A 27296-nucleotide genomic window follows, 5' to 3' on the forward strand; every position below is an offset into this window, starting at 1 on the left:
GTGATCCCTGGGGTGTATTTCCTTTTTCCCATCCACTCATCAAGATTTTTCTTGAAGAGTGCTAATGAAGAACTTTGCTTGACATAGATGGGTAGCCTGTTCCAGAGTATGTGAAGTCTCTGGGACAGGAATCTATCCCTCCAGCATGTCCTGTTTATTGTGGTGACAAGGTTTAGGTCCCTAGAGCGTGTAGCTCAGAGGGATTGGGATTTATTTAGGTGTAGCATGTCCAACAGCTCTAGGTTTGACATAGCTTTATATGTCAGGCAGAGATCACCTCGGAGTAGACGATATGCTATGGAATAAAGCTGGAGTTTTTTGAGACGGTCAGTGTAGGGCATTTGTTTCAGGCTAGTAATCCTCTTTGTGAGGTACTTCTGTGGCCTTTCCAGCTGATGCAGATGTCTTGTGAGGTACACTCCAAAAGGGGCGTTGTACTCTATAATGGGTCTAATGAGTGTCAAGTAGAGGGGAACATGACCTCTTTTTTCCTGGATCAGAACCCTTTTATAATGAGGTGTGCCACGTAGAAGGACTTCCTGACTACTGTGGCGATATGACTATCAAAGGAGAGACTACTGTCCACCTGGGTCCCAAGGTCGCTTACCATACATTTGGTGTTAAGTAGATTGCTGCCTGCTAGAGGTGCTAGAGACAGGAAACATCACACATACCTACATATGCAGAGGTCGTCACCAGAAACATACCTAAACACCAGAGACCTCCCAAACACAAACACAAGCACACTACACATAATACTTCCTCTGCAGAACACATTACACATAACGGCTCACGCATCAGTCTCACCGGTCAAACTCGTAAGGCAAAACACTTAATTTGCTTGGGGGTTTCTGCTAACATTAAAATCTGTGTTGGTTGCATTTCTAGTAATCATTTTAAATCAAGTTGCTGGCTACTGAGACTAGTCTGCATATATCAACTGGACATAAGGTGATTTAAGTATATTTTCTGCACTTATTTAAGATTTGAGTGAGTAAATATTGTGTGTCTTGGATTCAGTAAATATTGTGTGTGTCTCTGAATCTCTGCAGCAGTTCCCCACCCACCCTCCTTGTTTCTTGCTGTGGCGTTAATCTTGGTGGCTTTGGAATTGCCCGCCCTTGCTGTAAATCTCTTTTTGCACACTCCTCCTGGACCCATCTCATTCGCTCACTCAACTGAGTACAGTGAGATCATATTTTGATTTTGGATACTCTTACCAGTTCCATCTCCTCTGCAGTGTGAGAGAGCAGAGAGAGCACTTGGGAAGGGCATTCCCCTATAGTATCTTAATCTGCTCTGTTTCCTCCATCTCAAAAAAAAAAAAAAATTTTTTGCACTTTAACTGCCTTACTGTATTTGTGTTTCTTCCTACTTTATTACCTTATTTTGCTTTTGCCTCTTTTAAAAGTACTCAACTAAATTTATTCTGCTGCCTTTATTACTGCTTATTAGTAGCCTGATTAAATTGTAACTGTTATTCTAAGGCCCTTGGTTTAAGCACTTGGATTTCAAACCAGTTGTTTTACATTAGGAAGGTTTGTGGTCTGCACTGTTGTGGCAGGACAGGTAGCGTACATCCTTCTAAGTTGGGAACTGCTGATTGAAGGCTCAGTGTCTGTTATTCTAAAAGTGTATTAGTTCTAGGTTAAGGACTTGGGCTTCAGGCCAGTTATTTTACATTAAGAAGGTTTGTGGTCTGCACTCTTGTGGGAGGAGAGGCTAGATTCTGCCCTTCTGAGCTGGGAATTTCTGGTTAAAGGCTTATTGCGCATGCTTACTTGAACTGTTTCTTTCTGAAATCGGTACGCCTTGTTTGCTGTAGTATAGACTAGATTCAGGCCGGCTGGATCTAGCTTTGTTTGTATGAATTGTGCACTGACCCAGGCCATCTTTTTTGGAGAAGGTTTCTCTGTACCCTAGTGGCAGGACTGTGCAGTTAGAACTTGTCTGATTGAAGACTGCTGGAACAGAGCTCAGTTTTAAGCTTTTTAACTGGTCAGTTGGGTAAAGTGTTGTTTTGATTGTATCTGCTCTATTTTCTAGAAAAAAAAAAAAAAAAAAATATATATATATATATATATATACACACACACACTTCTTTCTCGCCTTTCTGAACTAGTATAGTCCAGTTTTCATGTTATTGCTGAATCCAGGGTTGTATTACAAGTTTCTGTGTTGCCATACCTTACTTGGATAGAAGGAAGTTTCTCTGTTCACCTGTGAGAGAGGGGAGCTTTGAGCAGGCTATCTGTCCCTGGAGGAGTGGTTTCAGCCCAGAAGTTGGTAGTTTATTGGCCTTTTTGGGCTAATTTTGATTGTATCTGCTCTATTTTCTGAAAAAAAATGATATACTTGTTTCCCACCTTTCTGAACTAGTATAGTCCAGTTTTCAGGTTATTGCTGAATCCAGGGCTGTGTTACAAGTTTCTGTGTTGCCATTACCTTACTTGGATAGAAGGAAGTTTCTCTGTTTACCTGTGAGAGAGGGGAGCTTTGTGCAGCCTATCTGTCCCTGGAGGAGTGGTTTCAGCCCAGAAGTTAGAAATTTATTGGCCATTTTGGGATAATTTCTATCTCTTTCACTTCCCTGCTATAAAAACCTCATTTGCACAGTTTTTACACTTGTATTCCGCTCAGCAAGTGCCTTCCAGGTGTTCTGCAGAGTCTACAGCAGCAGAGAGACAAAAGAGTGACTTTGGAGTGATTAAGTATCAGTTTTCTGCTTTTCTTGCTGTCTTAACTAATTCTGCCTAAAACGCCAGTTTTTTTTTTTTCTTAGCGAATCTGTGATTTAAAAAGTTTGTTATTGTATACAACTCCGCACAGCTCCTCATGGTGTCCTGCAGAGTGATACAAGCAACTGGTAGGCTACACACTCAAGTGTGCTAGCCGAATTAAAGCATTTACTTTGTTTCTGTACCTAATTTCTGTTACTTAAAAAAAAAAAAAAATATATATATATATATATATATATATATATATATATATATATATATATCCTTATTTCCCGCCTTTACTGAACTAGAATAGTCCAGTCTTCAGGTATTGCTGATTTCTGGGCTGTGTCATAGTTCCTGTGTTGCCCATATCCTTATTTGGATAGGAGGAAGCTTCTTTGTTTTCCAGTGAGAGTGGGGAGCTCTGAGCAGCCTATCTGTCCCTTGAGGAGTGGTTCCAGCCCAGTAACTTGTAGCTTATTGGCCGTTTTGAGCCATTTCCTATCTCTTTCTAACCCCCTGCTTTAATGCCAGCTTTTGCGCTTGTAATTTAAAGTTTGTCCTGTTTGTTGCATTTACCTGTTGAGGCTACACACTCAAGTGCACTAGCCTGTGTTACATATTTATTGCATTTTCCTGCTGTTTGTTGCAAAAAAAGAAAAAAAAATATCCTTGTTTCCCATCTTTTCTGACCTAGAGTAGTCCAAATACAGGCTTTACTGTATTCTGGACTGTTGGAAAGTTCCTGTGTTGCCCATTTCCTTTCTTGGATAAAGGGAGGCTTCTTTGTTCATCAGTGGCAGTGGGGAGCTTAGAGCAGCCTATCAATCCATAGAGGAGTGTTCCCAGCACAAGAATCTGGTAGTCTATTGGCCGTTTTGGGCCAATTTCTAGCTCTTTCAAGTCCCCCTGTATAAAACCCGCTTTGGCACGTCTTTTGTGCTTGTTACTACTCAGCCAAGCTCCTTGTGGTCCTGTAGAGTGGTGCTAGCAGCAGAGAGGCTAAAAGAGTGACTGCTAACCTGATAAATGTGTTTTCCTGCTACTACCTGGGCGATTGTCCGATCTAGCTAAACTGCAAGTATTTCTGCATTCTTGAACTGTTTTAAACTGTTTAAAGTTGTTTTTGCACCTGCACTTTTAAAGTTTGTCCTGTTTGTTGCATTTACCTGTTGAGGCTACACACTCAAGTGCGCTAGCCTGTGTTACATATTTATTGCATTTTCCTGCTGTTTGCTGAAAAAAAGAAAAAAAAAAAAAATTATCCTTGTTTCCCGTCTTTCCTGACCTAGAGTAGTCCAAATACAGGCTTTGCTGTATTTTGGACTTTTGGAAAGTTCCTGTGTTGCCCATTTCCTTTCTTGGATAAAGGGAGGCTTCTTTGTTCACCAGTGGCAGTGGGGAGCTTAGAACAGCCTATCTATCCCTGAGGAGTGTTCCCAGCACAAGAATCTGGTAGTCTATTGGCCGTTTTGGGCCAATTTCTAGCTCTTTCAAGTCCCCCTGTATAAAACCCGTTTTGGCACGGTTTTTGCACTTGTTACTACTCAGCCAAGCTCCTTGTGGTCCTGCAGAGTGGTGCTAGCAGCAGAGAGGCTAAAAGAGTGACTGCTAACCTGATAAAAGTGTTTTTGTTTGCTGCTACTACCAAGGCGACTGTCCGGTCTAGCTAAACTGCAAGTATTTCTGCATTCTTGAACTGTTTTAAACTGTTTAAAGTTGTTTTTGCACCTGCACTTTTAAAGTTTGCCCTGTTTGTTGCAATTACCTGTTGAGGCTACACACTCAAGTGCGCTAGCCTGTGTTACATATTTATTGCATTTTCCTGCTGTTTGTTGCAAAAAAATAAAAAAATAAAAAAATTATCCTTGTTTCCCGTCTTTCCTGACCTAGAGTAGTCCAAATACAGGCTTTGCTGTATTCTGGACTTTTGGAAAGTTCCTGTGTTGCCCATTTCCTTTCTTGGATAAAGGGAGGCTTCTTTGTTCACCAGTGGCAGTGGGGAGCTTAGAGCAGCCTATCTATCCCTGGAGGAGTGTTCCCAGCACAAGAATCTGGTAGTCTATTGGCCGTTTTGGGCCAATTTCTAGCTCTTTCAAGTCCCCCCTGTATAAAACCCGCTTTAGCGTGGCTTTGCGCGATTTTGCGCATAGTGCAGCATCGGGCAATGCTGCTTAATTTGGTTTAAACCATTCTCGGCTCCACAAAGTCTGCTCTTCACTTTTTCCCTTAGAACTGATCTAGTTCTCATAATAAACACCCTATTCCTACTCTAAAGCCTGGCACTTGCTCACTAAAGCAATTATATAAGTCAGCACTAAAAAATTAAAAGCACTGCACCCTCACAAACTCCCCTTGAGTACTTTGTTCCCCATTAGCCCTTTTTTCAATTATAAAGGAATTCCCAATACTATTCTAGCATGTCCAAAGGTCAGTTGTCAATCTCCTCTCCGGTCCAGCTGGTGAATCTGGGAATCTTGAGGCAATGTTACAACTGCCTCATGTACACAGGCAACCCTCTCCTCCTCCCAACATATTCCAACACATGTGAGAGATGCAACCATATAGCCAAACTGAAGGCTAAGCTCTCTCAACTCAGTACTGGCGTAACCAGTCAGGAGGAGAAGGAAATCACACTCACTACAATTCCAGTCTCACATAGACCTACCATGACAGCAAACCAAACACATAAACACACAAAAACATACTCGGAGGCTCTGAATAAAAATCTGCCTAAGCAACAGAGACCTCCAAAGCAGACACCTAAGCAACCGCTACCCCAAAATAAGACACTTGCAACACATAGCTCACAAAGCTAGTGTGCCAAACAGTCACAGCCCTTAAGGCTAAACAACACCCTGATACACTTGTAATAGGTGACTCTATCGTCAGGCACACTGACGTCCCGCTCACCAGGCTGAACAAGGAGAAGGTCACGGTGAGCTGCCTGTCAGGCGCTAGGATCCGCCTCATAACACAAGCACTCAGGCCACTCCAAGGCAAGTACAAATATGACTCATTCATTGTCCATGCTGGTGTGAATGACCTGAGACGTACCTCCCTGGACTACATGAAAAGAGACATAGAGGAGCTCTCTGAGCATGTAGCCCAGGCCGGTATGACCCAGACCTTGAGTAACATCTTACCCTCACCAAGAATGATGCCACAATATGAAGACAAGATGATCAATTTCAACAATTGGCTTAAGTATTGCTGTCATTCAAAGGGGATCCAATGCCTGTCAGCCTGGGATGACATGCTTGACAAGCCACGATGCTTCGCTAGGGACGGCTTGCACCTGTCACCCCTGGGCTTTCGGATATTGGCAAAGGCTCTTGCCACCCCCATAGTGCCTTTTTTAGGCAAGGCTCAAAAGACAAACCCACATCCATAGGTATCACAAGGGTTAAGAAACTAAGAGTAATGCTACTCAATGCCAGAAGTCTAAACCTCAAGATGCACGCACTTGAAACTCTCCTTAGCATGGAGAACATCGATATCTGTGCAGTAACAGAAACCTGGTTCAAGGCTCCTGAGAGCACCCCAGCACTACCAGGTTATACCTCACACCTTTTTTTTTCGGCCCCAAAACTTGGACCAAAAAGGACAAAAGGAGGGGGAGTATCAATATTCGTCAAAGATACCCACACCCCCAGGTTGGTGGCACAGCACGAAGCATCAGAGACTATCCATGTGCAACTAACAGTGGGTAAAACTGCCTTCCAGTTTATAGCCTGCTACAGACCACCCTCCCAAACCCAGGAACCCCACTCAGCCTTCCTGAGAACACTGGAAAATATGAAGGTCTCTCCAAACACCATTATATTGGGTGCTTCAACTACCCAAACATAGACTGGGAGCATTACTCTAGCTCCAACACCCTAGCCCAAAGGTTCCTAGAATTTATAAACTCAAATGCTATGGAACAGCTTGTTACCACTCCCACAAGAGGGGAAAACATACTGGACCTGATCATCACCAACATGGGGACTCTATGCTCCAGACCAGAAGTGTATCCCTCACTGGTAAGATCAGACCATAAACTAATCTCACTAGATATTCACATCCCGACCCCAGCCCTTGCCCAGAAAACCACAGTGAAAAACTTATCTAAAGCAAATTTCACACTCCTCAAAACTGAGGTGGAATCCTTCAAAGCCCAGGGCCTGTGGAAAATACGGCCCAGACCGCAGAATCCTTTATAAACGCATTCTATGAACACCTTCAGGAATGCATGGATCCTGCAATCCCAAACAAAACCAAGACCCAATCCTCCAAAGGCAGGTGTCCTGTCTGGTGGACCCCAGCCATAAACAAACTATACAATAGAAGAAGGAAGCTACTACATGATAGAGCAAAATCGCAAAAAGGGAAGGCATCTCTGATCAGTATTAGCAAAAAACTATGGGCACACATAAAATCGTCTAAGGCCAACTTCGAGAGAAAAATTGCACAGGACACTAAGGATAATCACAAGGCTTTCTTTAGTTATGTTAGAAACCTGGGTGGGAATTCCCAGATATGCTCAGAATTAGTCCAAAATGACAAAAAATACACCAAACCCACAGACATTGCCAACATCCTAGCTGACAGGTTCAGTGCAAACTTCTCCCCCCCTTCCCCACCAAAAGGGCAAATATCTCTCCCAGCAGAGTGCTGCCCCCCTGACATCTCAGATGCTCAGGTAAGAGCCGCCCTCTCCAGAGCAAAAACACAGCATCAATGGGACCAGACGGTGTCCCGGCTGCCCTACATGAACTCCAAGAAGAACTAAACCCAAACATAAAACTACTGTTCAATCTCAGCCTTACTACAGGATATGTACCCAAAGAGTGGCGTACAGCAACAGTGGTCCCTCTCCACAAAGGTGGTGCCTCAACGGATCCTGGAAACTATTGCCCCATAAGCCTGACTAGCTTGGTCTGCAAAGCTATGGAAAGGATCATCATGGACCTCATAAATAAAGATATTGGGGACCTACAGACACTGGATCCTACCCAGTTCAGCTTTGTTAAGGGCCTCTTAAACCTGGTTGATTTCTTTGAAACAGTCACCAAGGCCATTGACGAGGGGAAGGTGGTCCACACAGCCTACCTGGACCTCGCAAAAGCCTTCGATACAATACCCCACTCGGGCATTATAGATAAGCTCACCAGCTTAAACATAAACCCCTATGTCACTAGATGGGTTGCAAACTGACTCAAGGACAGAACCCACATGGTTAGAATTGCTGGAGCCATGTCAGACTCCAAACCAGTTACAAGTGGTGTCCCACAAGGCTCAGTCCTGGGACCTCTCTTGTTCGGTATATATTTCTCGGAGGTACAGGCCAACACGGAAGGACTGTGGCTGACCAAGTTTGCAGATGACTGCAAACTGGGTGCCATAATTGACTCCCCAGCCGACACAAGCATCCTACAAAAGGGCCTCATAGAAACAGACAACTGGTGCCAGAGCCATGGCCTCAAGCTAAATGCCAAAAAGTGTATAGTCATCCCCTTCGGCAAAAACAAAGTGCTCACAAATTACCATAATCCATTAAGTATGGAAGAAGTAATTAGGGACCTGGGGACCCAAGTTGATAGCAATCTCTCATTTGACAACCACGTGGCCAAAGTGGTTAGAAAATCATTTTATATAGCCCACCTAATCATGAAGGGATTCACATCTAGATCAGGGGAGGTCATCGTGCCTCTTTATTCATCCCTCATCAGGCCCGTAATTGAGTATAATGCCTCTTTTGGGATGTACCTTACCAGACACCTGCAGCAACTGGAAAGACCCCAAAAAGTACCTCACCAATAGGATCAAAGGGCTCAAACAGATGCCATATGCTGCCCGGTTAAAGAAACTCCAGCTCTACTCAGTGGCATACCGCCTGCTCAGAGGCGATCTGTGCCTGACGTATAAAGCCATGTCCAACCCGGAATTAATGGACATGCTGCACCTCAGAAAATCCAAATCCCATCGAGGTACGCACTTGAGAGACTTGAACCTCAGCACTGAAATAAATAGGACATGCTGGAGGGACAGTTTCATAACCCAGAGGCTCCTTTCACTCTGGAATAAAATCCCAGTCCAGGTTAGGCAGAGTCACTCATTGACTCTCTTCAAGAGGAATCTTGATAAGTGGATGGGAGATCATAGATTTACTCCGGGTATCACTTCTGTGGCATTGTTAGACATATGCACAGTATACTAACCCTGAAAAAGGGCATAGCAAAATTCATTTTAAAATGGGTGGCGAAAGCCAAACACACTCTGGCTAGGCTTGTAAATGCCCTAGGGCAGATAGCCTAGTATGAACCTATAAAACACAACATCAAGCATATTAGTCATAGGTGATTCCATCATGAAACACACTGATGTCCCTCTCACCAGGCTGGTTAAGGAAAAGTTCACAGTCAGCTGTCTGTCAGGTGCATGCCAGGATATGCCGTATCACACATGCACGCAAGTCTGTCAACTACAGGTACTGTTATGACTCTGTCATAGTCCATGTTGGTGTGAACAGCTTGAGGTGTACCTCTCTGGACTATATGAAGAGAGACATGACTGAGCTCTTAGACTATGTGTCTCAGGCAGGTATGTCTCTAGCCTTAAGCAGCATTTTACCTTCACCTAGGATGATGCCTCAATACAAACAGAAAATGATTGACTTCAATAATTGGCTTACCTTCTGGTGTCATTCTAAAGGGATTCACTATTTGTCAGTCTGGGATGACATGATCGACAGACCTTGATGCTTTGCCAGAGATGGTCTTCATCTGTTGCCCCTGGGATTTCGTGAACTGGCTAAGGCTCTTGCCACCACCATAGTGCCTTTTTCAGGCAGTGCCTCAAGAACAAAATTCCCAATGTAAAAACTTCATCTAAAAACAACCTCAAGTTTATGCTGCTAAACCCTAGGAGTCTCAACACGAAACCTGACTCACTGGAAGCTGTCCTCAGCTTGGCTGACACAGACATTTGTGCAGTCATGGATACCTGGTTCGAGGCTCTGGAGAACACCCCAGCCATACTGGGTTACACCTCCTTCCACACATTCAGACCTCAAACTGAAGGTGTGAAAACTAAAGGAGGTGGTGTATCAATATTCATTAAAGATAAATACACCTCCAGATTGGTTAAACAGTATGACTCGCTGGAGACACTTCAAGTGCAATTAACTGTTGGTAGGACACCATTCAAGTCATTGCCAGCTACAGGACCCCTCCATGAATCTGGAAACCCACTCTGCCTATTTGGATCTACTTGAGTCTATCAAGATACATCCAAACACCATGGTTTTGGGTCACTTTAACTACCCATCCATTGACTGGGTAAATTATTCGTGCTCAAACTCATTTGCCCAAAGGTTCCTTTACTTGTTAACTCCAATGCTGTGGACCAGCTGGTTGAAACTCCCACAAGGGGTGCCAGCATCCTGGATCTGGTGCTCACCAATATGGGGACCACTGTCGCACCCCCACTGTGAGGTTTTCCCTGGTGAGATCTGACCACAAACTGTTCTCATTCAAAGTAACTATCACACCTAACCCCACCACAACATCAACTAAACTAAAACACTTCTCCAAAGTAGATTATAACCTCTTACAGGATGGTATAAATAGCATCACTGCACCTCCTCCCACAGATGGAACTAGCAACTATGCTGAGCTCTACATCAAAGCTTTATATAAACACCTGTATAACTGCATTGACTCAGACATACCTGACAGGACCAAAACAAGCTCCTCAAGGAAGAGCAAACCTGCCTGGTGGACAGCTGCCATTAACAGCCTTTACAACAAGAGGAAGAAATTGCTGTCTAAGAGTAAGAGAGAGAGAGAGAGAGCAAGCCCTCCTAAACTGGAAACACTCCCTCCTCAGCTTAAGCAAGCAAATAAGACTTCTTGTGAAGTCCTCCAAAGCAAACTATGAGTCCAAATTAGCTTCCTCAACAAAGGACAACCACAATGCATTCTATAGTTACATCTGTAACCTAAAAGGAAATGCCCAGATTTGTGCAGAACTGGTAGCTAATGATACCACATATAATGAGCTTGTGGACAAAGTTAACCTGTTGACTGACACATTCTGTGAAAACTTCACTCCCCTGTCCCTGCCACATGTACCCCATGACATCCCTACCAGCTGTCCCCCACCTTGTATCTCTAAAGAGCAGGTTATAAATGCATTCTTTAAGGCCAAAAACACAGCATCTATGGGACCTGATAACATCCCAGGCTGTGTCCTACATGGACTCCAACATGAATTAGCAACACCATTGGGTACTCTTTTTAATCATAGTCTAAGCACCAGCTGAATGGAAAACAGCCACTGTTATCCCCTTGCAAAAAGGTGGTGCTTCCACTGACCCTGAGAACTATAGACTTATTAGCCTAACTAGCCTTATCTGCAAGGCCATGAAATGAATCATCATGGACCTTATCAACAAAGGTAAAGGTAATCTCCAAACACTTGACCCTACTCAGTTTGGATTTGGCAAAGGGAGATCATGCCTGTTAAACCTGGTGGACTTCTTCAGGACAGTCACCAATGCTCTGGACAAGGGGAAATCTGTGCATTCAGCTACCTGGACTTAGCCAAGGCATTTGACACTATCCCCCACTCAAGCATTATTGACAAACTCACCCAACTAGGCATCAACCCTTATATCGTTAGATGGGTCACTAACTGGCTCACTGATAGAACTCATATAGTCAAAACAGGGGAATCCATCTCCAACAGCAGACCTGTAACCAGTGGTGTTCCACAGGGATCAGTCCTGGGATCTATACTGTTTGGAATTTATTTCTCTGAAGTGCAACAAAAACTAAAGGTCTGTGCCTGACAAAGTTTGGTGATGACTGTAAACTGGGAGCAGTCATAGAATCTCCAAGGGATGTCAACATCCAACAAGGGGGTCTTACACAAACAAATGATTGGTGCTAAAGTCATGGCCTTAAACTCAATGCAAAAATAATGTATTATCATTCCTTTCAGCAAAAGTGATGTTCCTGCTAACTACCACATCAGCAGCAACACCTTAAGTATGCACTCAGTGGTGAGAGACCTGGCCACACAGGTTGACAGCAACCTTACCTTTGACCACCATGTCTCCACAGTGGTAAGAAGGGCATTCTATATTGCTCATCTCTTAAGTAAGGGCATTGTCTCCAGAAAAAAAATAAGTTATTACCTCCCTGTACTCTTTTTTCATCAGGGCAATAATTGAGTACAATGCCCTTTTTCGTATGCACATTTCTAAGCACCTGCAGCAACTGGAGACACCACTAAGGTTCCTCACAAGGAAAATTCAAGGTCTTCACCATCTGTCCTATGGGGATCATCTGAAATCACTGTCACTTTATTCTGTTTCATAAAGACTACTCAGAGGTGATCTCTGCCTTGCATGTAAGGCAATCTCTGACCCTGTGTTACTGGAAGTGCTTCATATCCAAAAGTCAAATGGTACATGGGTTACTCACTCTAAAGACCTTAACCTGGTATGTGACATTAATAAAACCTGCTCCAGGGACAGATTTGTCTCCTGGAGGTTACCACAACTTTGGAACAGACATCTACTTCATATCAAACAGACCACCTCATTGACCCTCTTCAAATGCTATCTGGACAATTGGATGGGTGACCGTAAATTCACCGTGGGGGTTCCACCTGTGTTCCTCTTGGGCAAGGAAAATAGGTGGTGATCATGGAAATAAGGGTAAGAACTTGGCTAGGCTTGTAAGAGCCCTAGGATCATTAGCCTAGCAACTTTCTATGATCCTTACACCTTGACTGAGAGGTCCAATCATTTGATGTGGAAATCCAATGACAAGTGGTTGAGTCATGGATGAATCCACATCCACGGATGCTGCACTTTCTTTGGGTCACCATACATGTGAACCTACCCTTGACCACATCCACCACTGTCCCCAATGTGTGTCTGGTAAAGCCTCACTAATATGCAGATACAGGCTGGTATGGATAGCGAGTAATTAACTATACTTTACTTAGTGATCACCATAGCATTTTTTTGGCCTCTACCATTCACATATACTGGTGAATTTTCACATGTGCACCTTGCAGTACTCTAACCATCTCTACCTAACAGTAGCAGTAGCCTGTGTCTGAACAGTTTTATTGCACATTTGTTGGTCTGTGGACAAGGCCTTATAGGTTTCCAGAACCAACTGTGATTGATGCCTTCAACTGGCACCCCTATGGATAGGCTGCACAGTGAGTAAATGAAACTCCAAATTATCATGTCTTTCTCCAGAGGTTCAATGTGTCACCAGACAGAGGTGCTGAGCTATGAGGGGATTTGACTCATTCTGTTAATGGCATTTGCCCATGGTGAACTACATGTGTGAGTTATCAGCCTGTTTGGTTGATGATGGCTCTGCCAGAACACTTTGTGACTGTGTGCCACTTTCCTCAGGCTTTGCCTTGAGCATGAAAGTAATAGTATCATTATCATCATCATCATCATCATCAACAACAGCCATCCATCTGTCAACATCAGCCTGCTGTGGTAGACCACAGTATATCCTTGACATTTCCTCCTGTGTCATACAGTATGCCTCATTAATCACTTATCAGCGAGTCCCTGTAGAACTATTATTACAGGTGGAAATGAAGGAAATCTGGATACACTATCTGCTGTATCTGCTTATAATTTTGTTGTTCTTAGTACTGAAGAACTAGATGAGGAAACATTTCAAAACTTGATATGCATCCATATGCATTCTATTTAAATAGAGGCCATATTAAGACATACTGCATGACAGCACTGAACTCTGTAACATCTGTGTGAACAAAGGCATACCAAACTGCTGGTAACCATGCCACCTTGAATAGCACAAAGTCTATCATCCTATGTGTCACAGTTCTCTTCTCATAATGATAGCAAATAGTGCTCATCAGGTGTCAAACTTTAGACAGAGGAAGAACCCTGCCCGTCGTATTATGAACAATTGCATCCTGCCATTCTTTATTCTTTGCATGGGATGCATATCATTAGCTCTCTTCCTATACTGAGCCAATGTATGATTTCTTCAAATATGGTATTTATGTCTGATGGCACACACTGTGGCTCACTCTACCTGTTTAAGACCTCTTTTCCAAACAGATGTTCTCCATATGTCTTACATGGATCCATGAGGATATGGTTCTGTTCAGCAATAAAGTTCTCTCTCCTGTGAGTTTCTCTCCGATGTTATAACTCTTGACCCAGTGTGTGTGTGTGTGTGTGTGTGTGTGTGTGTGTGTGTGTGTGTGTGTGTGTGTGTGTGTGAGTGTGTGTGTGTGTGTGTGTGTGTGTGCTCTCAGTGTCCATCAATGGACACCTGCAAAATCATGCAACATTAACATAAAGTGGTGCTTAGTGACAAAATTCAACAACTTACGATGATACACATAGAAAGATATGCAGGACTTACATTTGTTGACCAGGGCTGGTCCAAGGACCATTTCATTCATGAAGCAGGTCAAATTAGCAGTTACAGAGTCTCGGTAAATTAACTAGTACATAAAGCTACATAAGTTATTTGTTAATTGTAAATAAATAAATTTAGGTATTAAAACTTCTGTAGCCACGGTGGTGCAGTGGTAGTGTTGTTGCCTCACAGCAAGAGGTTCTCCCATTCAATTCTCGGCTGGAGCGCCTTCTGTGTGGAGTCTGCATGTCCTCCCCGCGGTCAAGTGGCGTTTGAAAGACATGCATAGAATGGGTGTGCCTTCATTGAAGGTTGGGCGTCAAGCTGGCACCTTGGCACCCGTAAAAAATCTACTGCCAATCATTAGTGGACTGGAGTTCCGCTGTGGTGACACCTAACTGGGAAAAGCCAGAAGAAGAACAGCTATTAAAACTTCTGAAGCTGTAACAGCAGGATAGTTCTTCTTCTTTCTGCTTTTCCCGGTTAGGGGTCGCCACAGCGGATCACCTGTCCACTCATGATTGGCAGTGGAATTTTGCGGTGTCGAGTTGCCAGGCCGGCAAAAACCAGTGCTGCTATTTCGAGTTTACTGCATTTGCATATTGGGAACATGTTGCTTTTTGCACATGATTTGCCTTGCACGCTTGTACAGTGCAAGACTGAATATCATCCTGTATTTTAATTTTGCTGATGTAGATGCAGTAAAACATATAATGGAATTTCACTTCAGGATCAGTGACCTTGACCACTGCATGTCCTTCTTTATATTTATATATTTGTTTTCCATTGCTATAAGGTTTTGCTACTTTTCTTTACAATCTCTACCTTGGAATCTGGAGCATGGAAGCATGATGCTATAATAACAGTGGGAACTTTTGTTTCCTCTAACAATAAAGTTAGTATGCCTTCCTCTGTTGTCAGATCATCCAACATCTAACTACAACCGGTTCTCAACTACCAGTTTGTTTATGTAGTCATCATATAGCAAAAAGGATTGGTAGATGTTAAATAATACCTACAGGAAGAAAGCAAGCCACAAGTCCTGGTTGTACAGTTTACCAAAGTCCCTTCTTTTCAGAAAACATTAAACTTGGTCAATGTATGTTATTTTATGAGCACGTGCGAGCGCACACACACACACACACACACACACACACACACACACACACACACACACACACACACACACACACACACACACACACACTTCCCAAACTGTCTCAGAATAGTGCAGAAAATTGTGATGCTGTGTCTGAACGGTATGTGAAATGAGAGAAATAGCTAAAATTACATGACAGCGAGTCTAATGGTAACCGAACATTTTCAGTAGTTTTCAGTAGTTCAAAATATGTAAAACACTAAGCAAAAAATAAATAAATCATGAACTAAAACAGCACAGCAGGTGTCCAAGATTACAGTGCTGTCAGTCCCTGATCCAGTTACAAAGAGGTAATAATATCAAAATCACCTGCAGTAGGCATCTTCTTAGCATTGATAAAGCTTTAGAATAATGAGTTCCTAGAGACCTGCAGTCTGAGATGGAAGCACCAACGCACCTACAACGCAAATGCTTCTGAATGTATGTAGTGGGGATACATTAAAACAAAACATGCTGCATTTACAAAGGTTGATGTCCTTATATTTTGAAATGTGATCTAAGACACCATTATGCACACACACAAACAGATTCTGCTCAAGTTCTTCAATGTAAATGAGACAGAATTTTTAATAAATTACAAAAAAAAAAAAAAAGCTGAGTCTAGCAAGTAACTGAGATACTGTCCTCGCTTTTAACAGTGACATTATTTTTTAAGGAACAAATTTATTATGAATGGCTTGTTCTTGTTACCTTGTCTCATGCGGCCGCTTCTTCCACTGGCTGACAAATAATTATTTTGCTCCCTTTCATCCTATCATTACATTTTACAGATCTCAAATATCCAGAATACACAGAATGCCCATATTTTGCATGATATTTTGGTCTGTTCCTCATAAAACGTGTTTGTGCTTTTCTAGCAAATCATGAAGTCAATAACAACCAGCGGTTGAGTTTCGGACTTCATTTCCTTCAGAAAAATGCATGCTGTTGCAATACCATAACTCTCAGACTCAACATGTAAACGAAAGAAATCTGAACAAAGCCAAAAATAAGGGGAGGACAGAGCCCCCAAAATATGTACTGTTTTTAAACATTGCTCTTATAAAATCGGAAAGTTAATATGCTAAAAAAAGATTTAGCATTGCATGCATTTTCAGAAAGATACGAAGTCTGAAACTCAAACACTCACTATTATTTAGTGAAATCATTTCTTATGGTTTGTCGAAAAAAAAAAATCTATGATTCCAAGATGGCCGCCGACTAGTCTAGTCCTTACTCTCTGAGCTCCTCACAGCTATTTAACTTTTGTTTTTTTTTTACAACTTTACATCAACCTTTTTCCTCAAATTTTTATACTAAAAGATTTTATAAATCTTTTTCTACGCATTTGGATTATTTTTTCTTCTGGAATTATTATCCTGGGATTTATTTTACCTCAGAACATTCTTGGTCTCTCTGCTGCTGGGACTCCTACTGCTCCAGTCTGTTCCTGGTTCCTGGTATCCTGTTAACTGCATTCCATTTCTGGGCATGGCTACAAAATCTGAAAAAAAAATCTAATAAGAGACAGACAAAGAGGCAAAAGAGGCAAAAATCTGGACTTTCTTCGAACATCTGGAACCTGTTATTTTTGGAAGGTTTCTAAATTTGTAAGAGCAAAGTTTAAAATTTGTCCATGGTTTTGGGCCTTTTATAGGTTCATAGGTAGGTACTAGGCTATCTGCCCAAGGGCATTTATAAGCCTAGCCAGAGTGTGTCGGCTTTCACCACCCCATTGATTAATTAACTGATCCTCTGTCAAGCAGAGCCAATGAAGTGATCCCAGGGGTGTATTTTCTGTTACCCATCGACTCGTCAAGGTTTATCTTGAAGAGAGTTAGTGATGTCATTTGGAATTTTGTTTCAAAGCATGGGGAGTCTCTGTGACAGGAATCTATCCCTCCAGCATGTTCTGTTTATTGTTGTGGTGAGGTTTAGCTCACTAGAGCGCGTGGCTCGCAGTGACTAGGATTTCTTTAGGTGGAGCATGTCCATCAATTCTGAGTTGGACATGGCTTTGTAAGTCATGCAGAGATCACCTCTGAGTAAGCGATATGCCACTGAGTACCAGCTGGAGTTTTTTCAGTCGGGCTGCATAGGACAAATGTTTGAGACCAATAATCCTCTTGGTGAGGTACTTTTGTGGTCTTTCCAGCTGTTGGAAGTGTCTTGTGAGGTACATCTCAAATGGGGCATTGTACTTTATGATGGGTCTAATGAGTGACAAGTAGAGGAGCACTATAGCCTCTTTATTTCTAGATGCAAACCCTTTAGTAATTAGATGGGCCACATAGAAGGATTTCCTAACTTCTTTGGCAATATGATTGTCAAAGGAGAGATTACTATCTACCTGGGTCCCCAGATCTCTTATTACCTCTTCTGTATTAATAATTGATAATTCGTGGGTGTTTTGTTTTTCCCAAATGGGATGACTATGCATTTTTTGGCATTTAGCTTGAGGCCATGACTTTGACACCAGGTGTCCGTCTCAGTAAGGCCCTTTTGGAGGATGTCTGTGTCAGTCGGAGAGTCAATTATGGCTCCCAGTCTGCAGTCATCGGCGAACTTGGTTAGCCATAGTCCTCCTGTGTTTGTCTGTACTTCTGAGAAGTATATGCCGAACAGTAGGGGTCCCAGGACCAAGCCTTGCGGGACACCACTTGTGACTGGTTTGGAGTTGGACCTGGAGCCCACAATTCTTACCATGTGAGTTCTGTCTGTAAGCCAGTTGGCAACCCATCTCGTGACGTAGGGGTTTATGTTCAGGCTGGTGAGTTTTTCTGTAATACCCGAATGGGGAATGGTGTCGAAAGCCTTGGTGAGGTCAAGGTAGGCTGTGTGAACCACCTTTCCCTCGTTTATGGCCTTGGTGACTGTCTCGAAGAAGTCAACCAGGTTTAGTAGGCATGATCTGCCCTTAACAAAGCCGAACTGGGTCAGATCAAGTGTTTGGAGGTTCCCAATGTCTTTGTTAATGAGTTCCAAGATGATGCACTCCATAGCCTTGCAGAGCAGGCTAGTCAGGCTTATGGGGTGATAGTTACCAGGGTCAGTTGTGGCCCCTCCTTTATGAAGCGGAATAACTGTTGCTGTGCACCATTCTATGGGCACGTAACCTATGCAGAGGCTGAGGTTGAACAGCATGTTTAGGTGGGGGGTTAGTTTGTTCTGTAGTTCATACAAGACGCAGCCTGCGACACCATCTGGTCCCATTGACGCTGTGTTTTTGGCTTTTGAAAGGGCTGTTTTCACCTGTGCGTCTGTGATGTTTGGGACACTACACTTTTCCGGTATTGTTGTGGGCCCTTTTGGAGGTGAGAGGGGGGTGAAGTCTGCACTGAATCTGTCTGCCAGGATGTTGGAAATATCAGTAGGTTCAGTATATTTTGTGCTATTTTGCACTAGTTCAGTGCATATCTGTGAGTTGCCACTTAGATTCTTAACATAGCTAAAGAAGGCTTTGTGGTTATCTTTTGAATCCTTGGCTATTTTTCTTTCGAAGTTAGCCTTGGATGATTTCATGAGGGACCTCAGTTTCTTACTGATACTGATCAGGGATGTCTTTCCTTCTTGGGATTTGCTTTTTTTCTGAACTAGTTTCCTACTTCTATTGTATAGCCTGTTTATTGCAGGGGTCCACCAAACTGGTTTCCTTCTCTTAGAGGAGTGAGTCTTGGTTTTGCTAGGGATGGCATGATCCATACATCCTTGTAGGTGCTCATAGAGTGCATTTGTAAAGATTTCTGAATCTTGGGCAGCATTATTCTTTAGCGTGGGGGCTGTGAAACTTACCACCTCAGTCTTAAGTAAGGTGAAGTTTGCTTTAGAAATGTTTTTACTGTGGTTTCCTTAGTTGAGGGTGGTGGTGGGGTGTGGACATCCAGAGTGATTAGTTTATGGTCTGATCTAACCAGTGACGGGTTGACCTCCGGTGTGGAACACGTCGCCCATGTTGGTGATGACCAGGTCCAATATGTTTTCAGCTCTGGGGAGTTTACCAGCTGATCCAGGGCATTTGAGTTGATGAATTCCAGGAAGCGCTGGGACTGGGAGTAGTTGAGTAGTTTTCCCAGTGAATGGTAGGGTAATTGAAATCGCCCAATATCAGGGTGTTTGGTAGGACCTCCATGTTTTCCAGTGTCTCCAGAAAGGTGGAGTGGTGGTCCTGGGTCATGGAGGGTGATCTGTAGCAGGCCACAATTTGCATTGCACATGGATGATCTCAGAGGTATCATGCTGCACCACTAACCTGGAGGTGTAGGTATCCTTGATGAATATGGATACAGCCCCTCCTTTTGTGTTTCGGTCTGTGTTCTGTGGCCAAAACGTGTGGTATGAGTTGTAGCCCAATATTGCTGGGGTGCTCTCTGGAGCCTTGAACCAGGTTTCAGTTACTGCACAGATGTCAACGTTCTCCATACTGAGGAGTGCTTCAAGCGTGTGCATTTTGAGATTTAAACTCCTAGCGTTGAGTAGCATAACCCTCAGTTTTTTGTTAATTGTGCTGTTTACAGAGGTGGGTTTGACTTTTGAGCCTTGCCTAAAAAAGGCACTAAGGGGGCAGCAAGAGCCTTGGCCAGTATTCAAAAGCCTAGGGGTGACAGGTGCAAGCCGTCTCTTGCAAAGCAATGTGGCTTGTCGAGCATGTCGTCCCAGGCTGACAGACACTGGATCCCCTTTGAATGACACCAGAAGCTTAGCCAATTGTTGAAATTGATCATTTTTTCTTTATACTGAGGTATCATTCTTGGTGAGGGAAGGATGCTACTCAGGGTCAGGGTCATACTAGCCTGGGCTACATGATCAGAGAGCTCTTCCATGTCTCTTTTTATATAGTCCAGGGAGGTACGTCTCAGGTCATTCACACCAACATAAACAATGACAGAGTCATATTTGTACTTGTTCTGGAGTGACCTGAGTGCTTGTGTTATGTGGCGGATTCTGGCTCCCGACAGGCAGCTAACAGTAACCTTCTCCTTGTCCAGCCTAGTGAGTGGGACGTCAGTGCGCCTGAATATAGAGTCACTTATTACTAGTGTGTTAGGTATGTTATTTCACCTTAAAGGCTGTGATTGTGCGGCACACTGATTTTGTGTTTTATGTGTTGTCTGGTTTGTGACGGGAAGTGTAGGTTCTTTGGGTGAGTAGCATAACCCTCAGTTTTTTGGGTTTTTATTTAGAGCCTCCGAGTATGATTTTGTGTATTTATGTGTAGTTTTTGCCAGTGCTGTTTTAGTAGGTCTGTGTGCGCCTGGAGTTGTGGTGCAAGTGTTAACCTTCTCCTCTTGACTGTCTGTTCCAGTCTTGGGTGGAGACAGCTTAGCTTCCAGTTTGGCTGTATAATTGCATCTCTCACATATGTTAGTGTTTTGTGGTAGGAGGAGAGGGTTGTCTGTGTACATTAGGCAGTTGTAACATTGCCTCAGGATACCCAGATTCACCAGCTGGACTGGAGAGTGCACCTGAAGTTGCCCTTTGGTCATGCCTGAATAGTAGGGTGAGCTGCTTAGTCGCTTGGTTAGTGAGTGGTGAATAAAGTGCCTTGCCCTGCTGGGCAATCAGTGTCAGGGTATATTAGTGCTTGCTATTAGGTCTGAGCAAATGCTGGGCTGTAAGATGCTTTTTGAGTACTTAGGTTGAGAGTTAGACTAGTTTCAAGGGAAAAACTGATGAAGAGACTTAGTGGAGCCAGGAATAATTTAACAGTAGCTAACCTGCACTGCCCGGTGTGCAAAACCGTGCAAACGTGTTTTTTATAGTAGGGAAATAAAAGAGATAGAAATCAGCCCAAAATGGCCAATAAACTATTAACTTCTGGGCTGGAAGGTTGCTTAAAGCTCCCCTCTCTCAAAGGTGAACACAGAAACTTCTTTCTATCCAAGTAAGGTATGGGCAACTCAGAAACTAGTATCACAGCCCTGAATTCAGCACTAGCCTGAAAACTGGACTATACTAGCTTAGAAAAACAGGAAACAAGGAATTTTTATGGTTTTCTTTTTGTGTTTTTTTTTAAAAGATAAGGCAAAATCAGTAAAAAAAAATACACTTAAAACAGCTTTAAACGACTAAAAATGATCAGAAAAGGCTATTGCACCGTAGTGTGTAGCCTACAACAGTTAAACAAATTATTTAAACAAAAAACAGCTTTTTAAAAGTGCAGGCAGTCAAATACGTACAATATGTGAAAAAAACAAGCTTTTAAATCACAATAAATGCTGGAAAATCTGCGTTTAAGCGGAAAACAGTTAAGTACAGCAAGAAAGTACAGAAAACTGATACTTAATCACTCCAGAGTCTCTCTCCTAAGCTAGAAGGTTTGTATCAGTTTAAGGCTTTCTAGTGCTATCCAGTAGGTTAGTTACAGGAAAGATGGGAAAGAAGCGCAGATGTGGTCTTTTAAACCAGAAAGTTGAAAGAGATGGACAAACTGTCCAAATGGTCAATAAACTACAATTTCTGGGCCAAGAACCTCTCCTCTCATAGTAGACAGGCTACCTAGTGCTTACCACTCCCACTGATAAGCTAGAAGGCTTTCCTCCAACACAGAAAGGCTTGCGGGGCTCAGAAGCTTACAAACAGTCCTGGATACAGCAACTCTGTATCTGGACTAGGCTAGTTGCAGGAAAGGTGGGAAACAAGCGCAAGTGCGGCTTTTAAACCAGAACATTGAAAGAGATGGAAAAAACTGCCCAAACGGCCAATAGCTACAATTTCTGGGCCAGGAACCACTCCTCTTGTGGTAGATAGGCTAACTAATGCTTACCACTCCCACTGATAAGCTAGAAGGCTTCCCTCCAACACAGAAAGGCTTGGGAGGGCTCAGAAGCTTACAATACAGAAAATCTGTACCTGGACTAGACTAGTTACAGGAAAGGCGGGAAACAAGTACAAACGTAGGCTTTTAAGCCAGCAAGTTGAAAGAGATGGAAAACTGCCCAAACGGCCAAATAAACTACAATTTCTGGGCCAAAACTCACTCTTCCCGTGGAGGATAGGCTACCTAGTGCTTACCACTCCCACTGATAAGCTAGAAGGCTTTCCTCCAACACAGAATGGCTTGGGGGCTCAGAAGTTTACTGACAATCCTGGATACAGCAACTCTGTAACTGGACTAGGCTAGTTATAGGAAAGGTGGGAAACAGGTACAAGTGCGGCTTTCAAACCAGAAAGTCGAAAGAGATGGAAAAAACTGCTCAAACAGCCAATAGCTACAATTTCTGGGCCAGGGACCACTCCTCTTGTGGTAGATAGGCTAACTAATGCTTACCACTCCCACTGATAAGCTAGAAGGCTTCCCTCCAACACGGAAAGGCTTCGGGGGCTCAGAAGCTTACAAAGAGTCCTGGATACAGAAAATCTGTACCTGGACTAGACTAGTAACAGAAAAGGCAGGAAACAAGCGCAAATACAAACTTTTAAATCAGAAGGTTGAAAGAGATGGAAAAGCTTCCCAAACAGCCAATAAACTATAATTTTTGGGGCAGAAACCACTCCTTCTGTGGTAGATAGGATACCTAGTGCTTACCACTCCCACTGATAAGCTAGAAGGCTTCTCTCCAACACAGAAGGGCTTGGGGGGCTCAGAAGCTTACCAACAGTCCTGGCTACAGCAAATTTGTACCTGGATTACACTAGTTACAGGAAAGGCGGGGACCAAACGCAAAAAGGCTTTTAACCAGAAAGTAAAAAGAGATGGAAAAACTGCCCAAACGGCCAATGAACTACAATTTCAGAGCCAAAACCCACTCTTCCAGTGGTAGTTAGGCTACCTAGTGCTTACCACTTCCACTGATAAGCTAGAAGGCTTCCCTCCAACACAAAAAGGCTTGGGGGGCTCAGAAGCTTACCAACAGTCCTGGATACAGCAAGTCTGTATCCGGACTTGACTAGTTACAGGAAAGGCAGGAAACAAGCTTAGATTTTTTTTTGTTACAGAAAAGCAGCTAAAACAGCAGTAAATACAATTCAAATTGTAGTGCAGGCCAGCACAACCGAGCGTGTAGCAACACTACGGCAAATACAGTTCAAATAAATGTAATTAAATTAACAAATGATTAAAAAAACAAGTGCAGAAGGCAGTAAATTAGAAGGCTACTAACAAGCAGTAATAAGTGCAGAGTAAGAGCGAATGAACAGATAACAGCACGCAGAAGAGCAAATAATATATATATATATATATATATATATATATATATATATATATATATATATATATATATATATATATATATATATAAATATTTTTTTTTAGGGAGGGAACAGAGCAGGATTAAGTTGTCCTTCCCAAATGTTCTCTTTGTACACAGTATGAGTGCCTGAAATCAAAATATGATCTCACTGCACTCAGTTGAGTGAGCATTTTTTATCTTTGCCCAGAATTCTCGTGCTAGGAGGTTGAGAGGTGTGGAGGAATGTTTAAAGTTTACTTCACCAACACCTGCTTTTAAAAATAGGTGAATAACTGCAGTACACAATCCACACATCTCAACCTCTATGCATACGAGATCTGCTGAAAGCCAAAGGGTGGGAGACCCAAAGTAGGGACATATTTTAATGATTGCTTTTACACAACTTAGAAAGTGGCTAGCATAACAGGCACTGTATTACCATGCATTTTTCGAAGGATATGATGACTGTAACTAAAACGTCTGCTGTTATTAGTGGCTTCAATCCTGAACGATTTGCCAGAAAAAACATATCATTTAACGAAGAACAGACCAAAATATGAGACAAAAATCTGAACATTCTCCAAGAAGCTGGACAGGTAAATGTAGCAGCGATATCAATGAAGCAGTTCTATTTTCGGTTGCAGCTTGAGTTTAAAGAGCTATTTTCAGTTTGCAGATTTAAATTTTGCTATGGCTGGTAACTAATAAAGTCAAAGTCTGACAGAACAGACGACTGAAATTAGAACTGTTAACGAGCTGCTCCATTTGCCAGCTATGTGACTGACCAAGTTACTTAACCAGATTGTGTTGCTGGATCGCCTCGAAAGAGGCACGTGTGTCCAGTGGCATGTAAATGGAACATGTGATGGAAGAAGTGCATTTTCCTTTTTAACATTTGTCTGGAACAATCGAATATTCTCATTGTTTGGCATTTGTTAATGTTTAGTTAAGTGAGCATGAACGTGCATGAGAAGCAAGTGGCGCACTATAGATATCAGAGATTTCCTCTTGTCAGTCCCCAAATTTCTGGTGGCTAAACTTTCCGGGGGAAAAACATGCTGCTGTTCAGCTACAGTGCATGCTATATCGTCCGTTACCCAGAATGTGTTACATAGCCTTTTGGAAATGAAAGTAGAGAAGTCTGACTCACACTTACAATTCACTTTCACACAGCAGGGTATTGTTGACGGACACGTTAATGTTCTGTACCTGAACTCCCATCTCTGAAGACACACTGAAACGATCTGTCCTGCTGCTGGACACAAAGGATGACCTCCCACAGGCACTTTTGGCTTCCCTGAAACATACAAAGCAAACATCGCTTTCCAGTCTCTGCAGAAAACGATACCTGGAGTTGAAGAATAAGTACACAAACGGATTTACTGCACTGTTGGAGACCACGAAAATACCTAGCACAGCAGTCACTTCTTCGTCCAGCTTGGTAAAATTGCCGAAAGCAAATTTCATCTCCACTACAAAATAGGGCAGACCGCACAGAATAAAGCAAAGGATAATTACAAGAGTCATTTTAAGAGTCTTGATTTTAGCTTTGGGTAAATAACTGTTGGCTGGATTAAGGGTAAAGCTGAAGTCACCCCCAGATTTTGCCGCTGCCTTTCCCAGTTTTAGGGGATTTTCTCGCAGTCCCTTCTCTTTGCTCCAGACTGTCCACAAGATCCGCGTGTAGGCAAAACACAGGACACAGAAGGGGATGAAAAATACAGTCATCGCACCATAGATAATATAGATCTGGAAATGCCATTTGGGGAGATCTGAGAAAATGCTGAGGCACTGTCTAGTAGAACTTGTTTGGATTACTCTGAATACAACCGCTTGAGGCATGGAAAGCAGTAAAGCAGATGCCCAGGCGATAAAGCTTAACTTTCTAATAGGCAGGGGCAGTTGCAAGGGATTGACCACTACGTGCTGCCTCTCCAAAGCCACCACCACGATCATGTTAGATGAAGCCATGAGCCCAAAAATCTGAGCTACCTTCACTATCCTGCAAGCAAAATCTCCAGCCAGCCAGACGTCCTGAAGACATTCCCATATTATTTGAGACAACAGGGTCATCAGAGCCACACAAAGGTCTGCTGAGGCCAAGCTAATATAAATGAAGTCCACTCTTCGGTTTTTCCAGTTGGATACAATCTTCACCACCACCATCAGATTACCAAAAACAGTAAGGACGAAGAGTATTACTAGAGAGATTAGCCTACTCGTCCTGTTGTAAGGAACCCCCTCCCAGCTGCTGGAGTCATTTAAAGTAAAGTTGGACTTGGTGATCGTCTCCATGGGGAAGAGCGGAATATTACTGGTGAAACTCTCAAAGGGATCTGAAAAGTCCGGTGATTCATCTTGAAATGCTGTCGGAATGTAGTTGTCTATCTTTGATCCAGGCTGCATGGTGTATCTAACTGTTTCTCTATTCCGTGCGAAAAAAGCCAGTCGTTTCTTGCAGAGCTCAGCTCCCATGTGGGTTGCGTCGCACTGGACCGCATGCATTTGGGTACCTTCATTTATAGCAAAGATTCGAGCCCCCAAGTGGTGGCTTCGTGAAAACAGAGCAGAACGAAAGAGAAGACCTCTCGACTGTCCCTGATTTTTGTCTCAGAGTCTTCCTCTGTCCCTAATCTCTGCTAAAACTGGTGGGAAAAAATGTGGTGGATTACACTGATTGGCAGTCAGTGACTGCATGGTAACAACACTTAAATAGTTAACAGACTTTTTATACTTCAGAAAATGCATGCTAATTCATATTCTGTTAACTTCTCAACGTGCCAGAATTTTTCTGGACAGCCAGGATTAAAAGCTAATTCATATTATGTTATTCTGTTAACTTCTCAACGTGCCAGAATTTTTCTGGACAGCCAGAATTAAGGACACGGTCACTGACATTGAAGAACAGGAAGTTTGATTGAGCACATTAATATCGTACGGGAGGTTAATGTACACTTTTATTCTGCACGCATTTTGCTTTCCCGTACATGTCCAGATTTTTTACATGAAAAGCTGGGAACCCTAAGTAGTACTAATATTTAAAAAGTGTCCCTGACTGTCCTTGATCACATCTGGATCGGCCCCTGATTCTGGAGGTAAGAGGTTGAAAGCTACCAAATGGAATGGATAGCACAGAAAATATAACTGTGAACTCACTGTGGACTTTGATGTTCCAATACTATGACTGAGGCTTCTATATTGAAAGACAGCCAACAGATAGGTTTGATATCCTTTTTATTCGTTGCACTGAATTTATTACTTGAAGGCAGGCAATATAGCAACTAAGTCACCCCAAAGTTATATAATTTCAGCAAAGACTGATGAACTAGCAGATGTTGGGAAAAGCTAAATTAAATATTATAAGGATTTTCTTTGTTTCCGGGCATTAGCACCAAAATACTGATCAGTCACTACGAACAGTCCGGGAGCCTCGACCTTCTCTTTTTGCTACAAATCTGCCATCTAGGTACATTTGTCTGAGACTGGTACAGCTCTACCTGCTTTTAATAAAGTTTAGTGAACCAATATCTTACCTTCCCATTGATGGCAACAGAATGATCTTTAAGATGTTGTTTTACATAAAACATTTATCATAGGGTTCATAATTCATTTAATGATCCATATCAACTAGTGTTCAGAATTCATTTAATGATCCATATCAACCTTTGAGCCATATCCAAAAACCAGCTCAGCACATTATCATTCCCTGGCACCCTAGACAATAAATGTATTGAGGTTGCATGCTTTACAAGTCAGGGCTGCCACAAGCTGCATATTCAATAAAAAACACGGAGACCTCAGATGAATTAAACGGCTGCAACCATGTGTTTATTGCCATTTACTGCCA

The 27296-nt window shown here is 42.7% G+C and overlaps 1 protein-coding gene across 1 annotated transcript; it reads right to left on the reverse strand.

The window, feature by feature from the left end:
• Positions 1 to 24094: 24094 nt before the first annotated feature.
• LOC122808034 (probable G-protein coupled receptor 150) lies at positions 24095 to 25917 on the reverse strand. Its single transcript, XM_044079020.1, has one exon. The coding sequence runs from the start codon at positions 25853 to 25855 to the stop codon at positions 24602 to 24604; it is 1254 nt and encodes a 417-aa protein (XP_043934955.1). The 5' UTR covers positions 25856 to 25917; the 3' UTR covers positions 24095 to 24601.
• Between the last annotated feature and the right edge of the window lie 1379 nt (positions 25918 to 27296).

Source organism: Protopterus annectens, chromosome 8.part0, assembly GCF_019279795.1.
Source record: "Protopterus annectens isolate FY-2018-M chromosome 8.part0, PAN1.0, whole genome shotgun sequence".
NCBI classification, from domain to species: Eukaryota; Metazoa; Chordata; order Ceratodontiformes; family Protopteridae; genus Protopterus; species Protopterus annectens.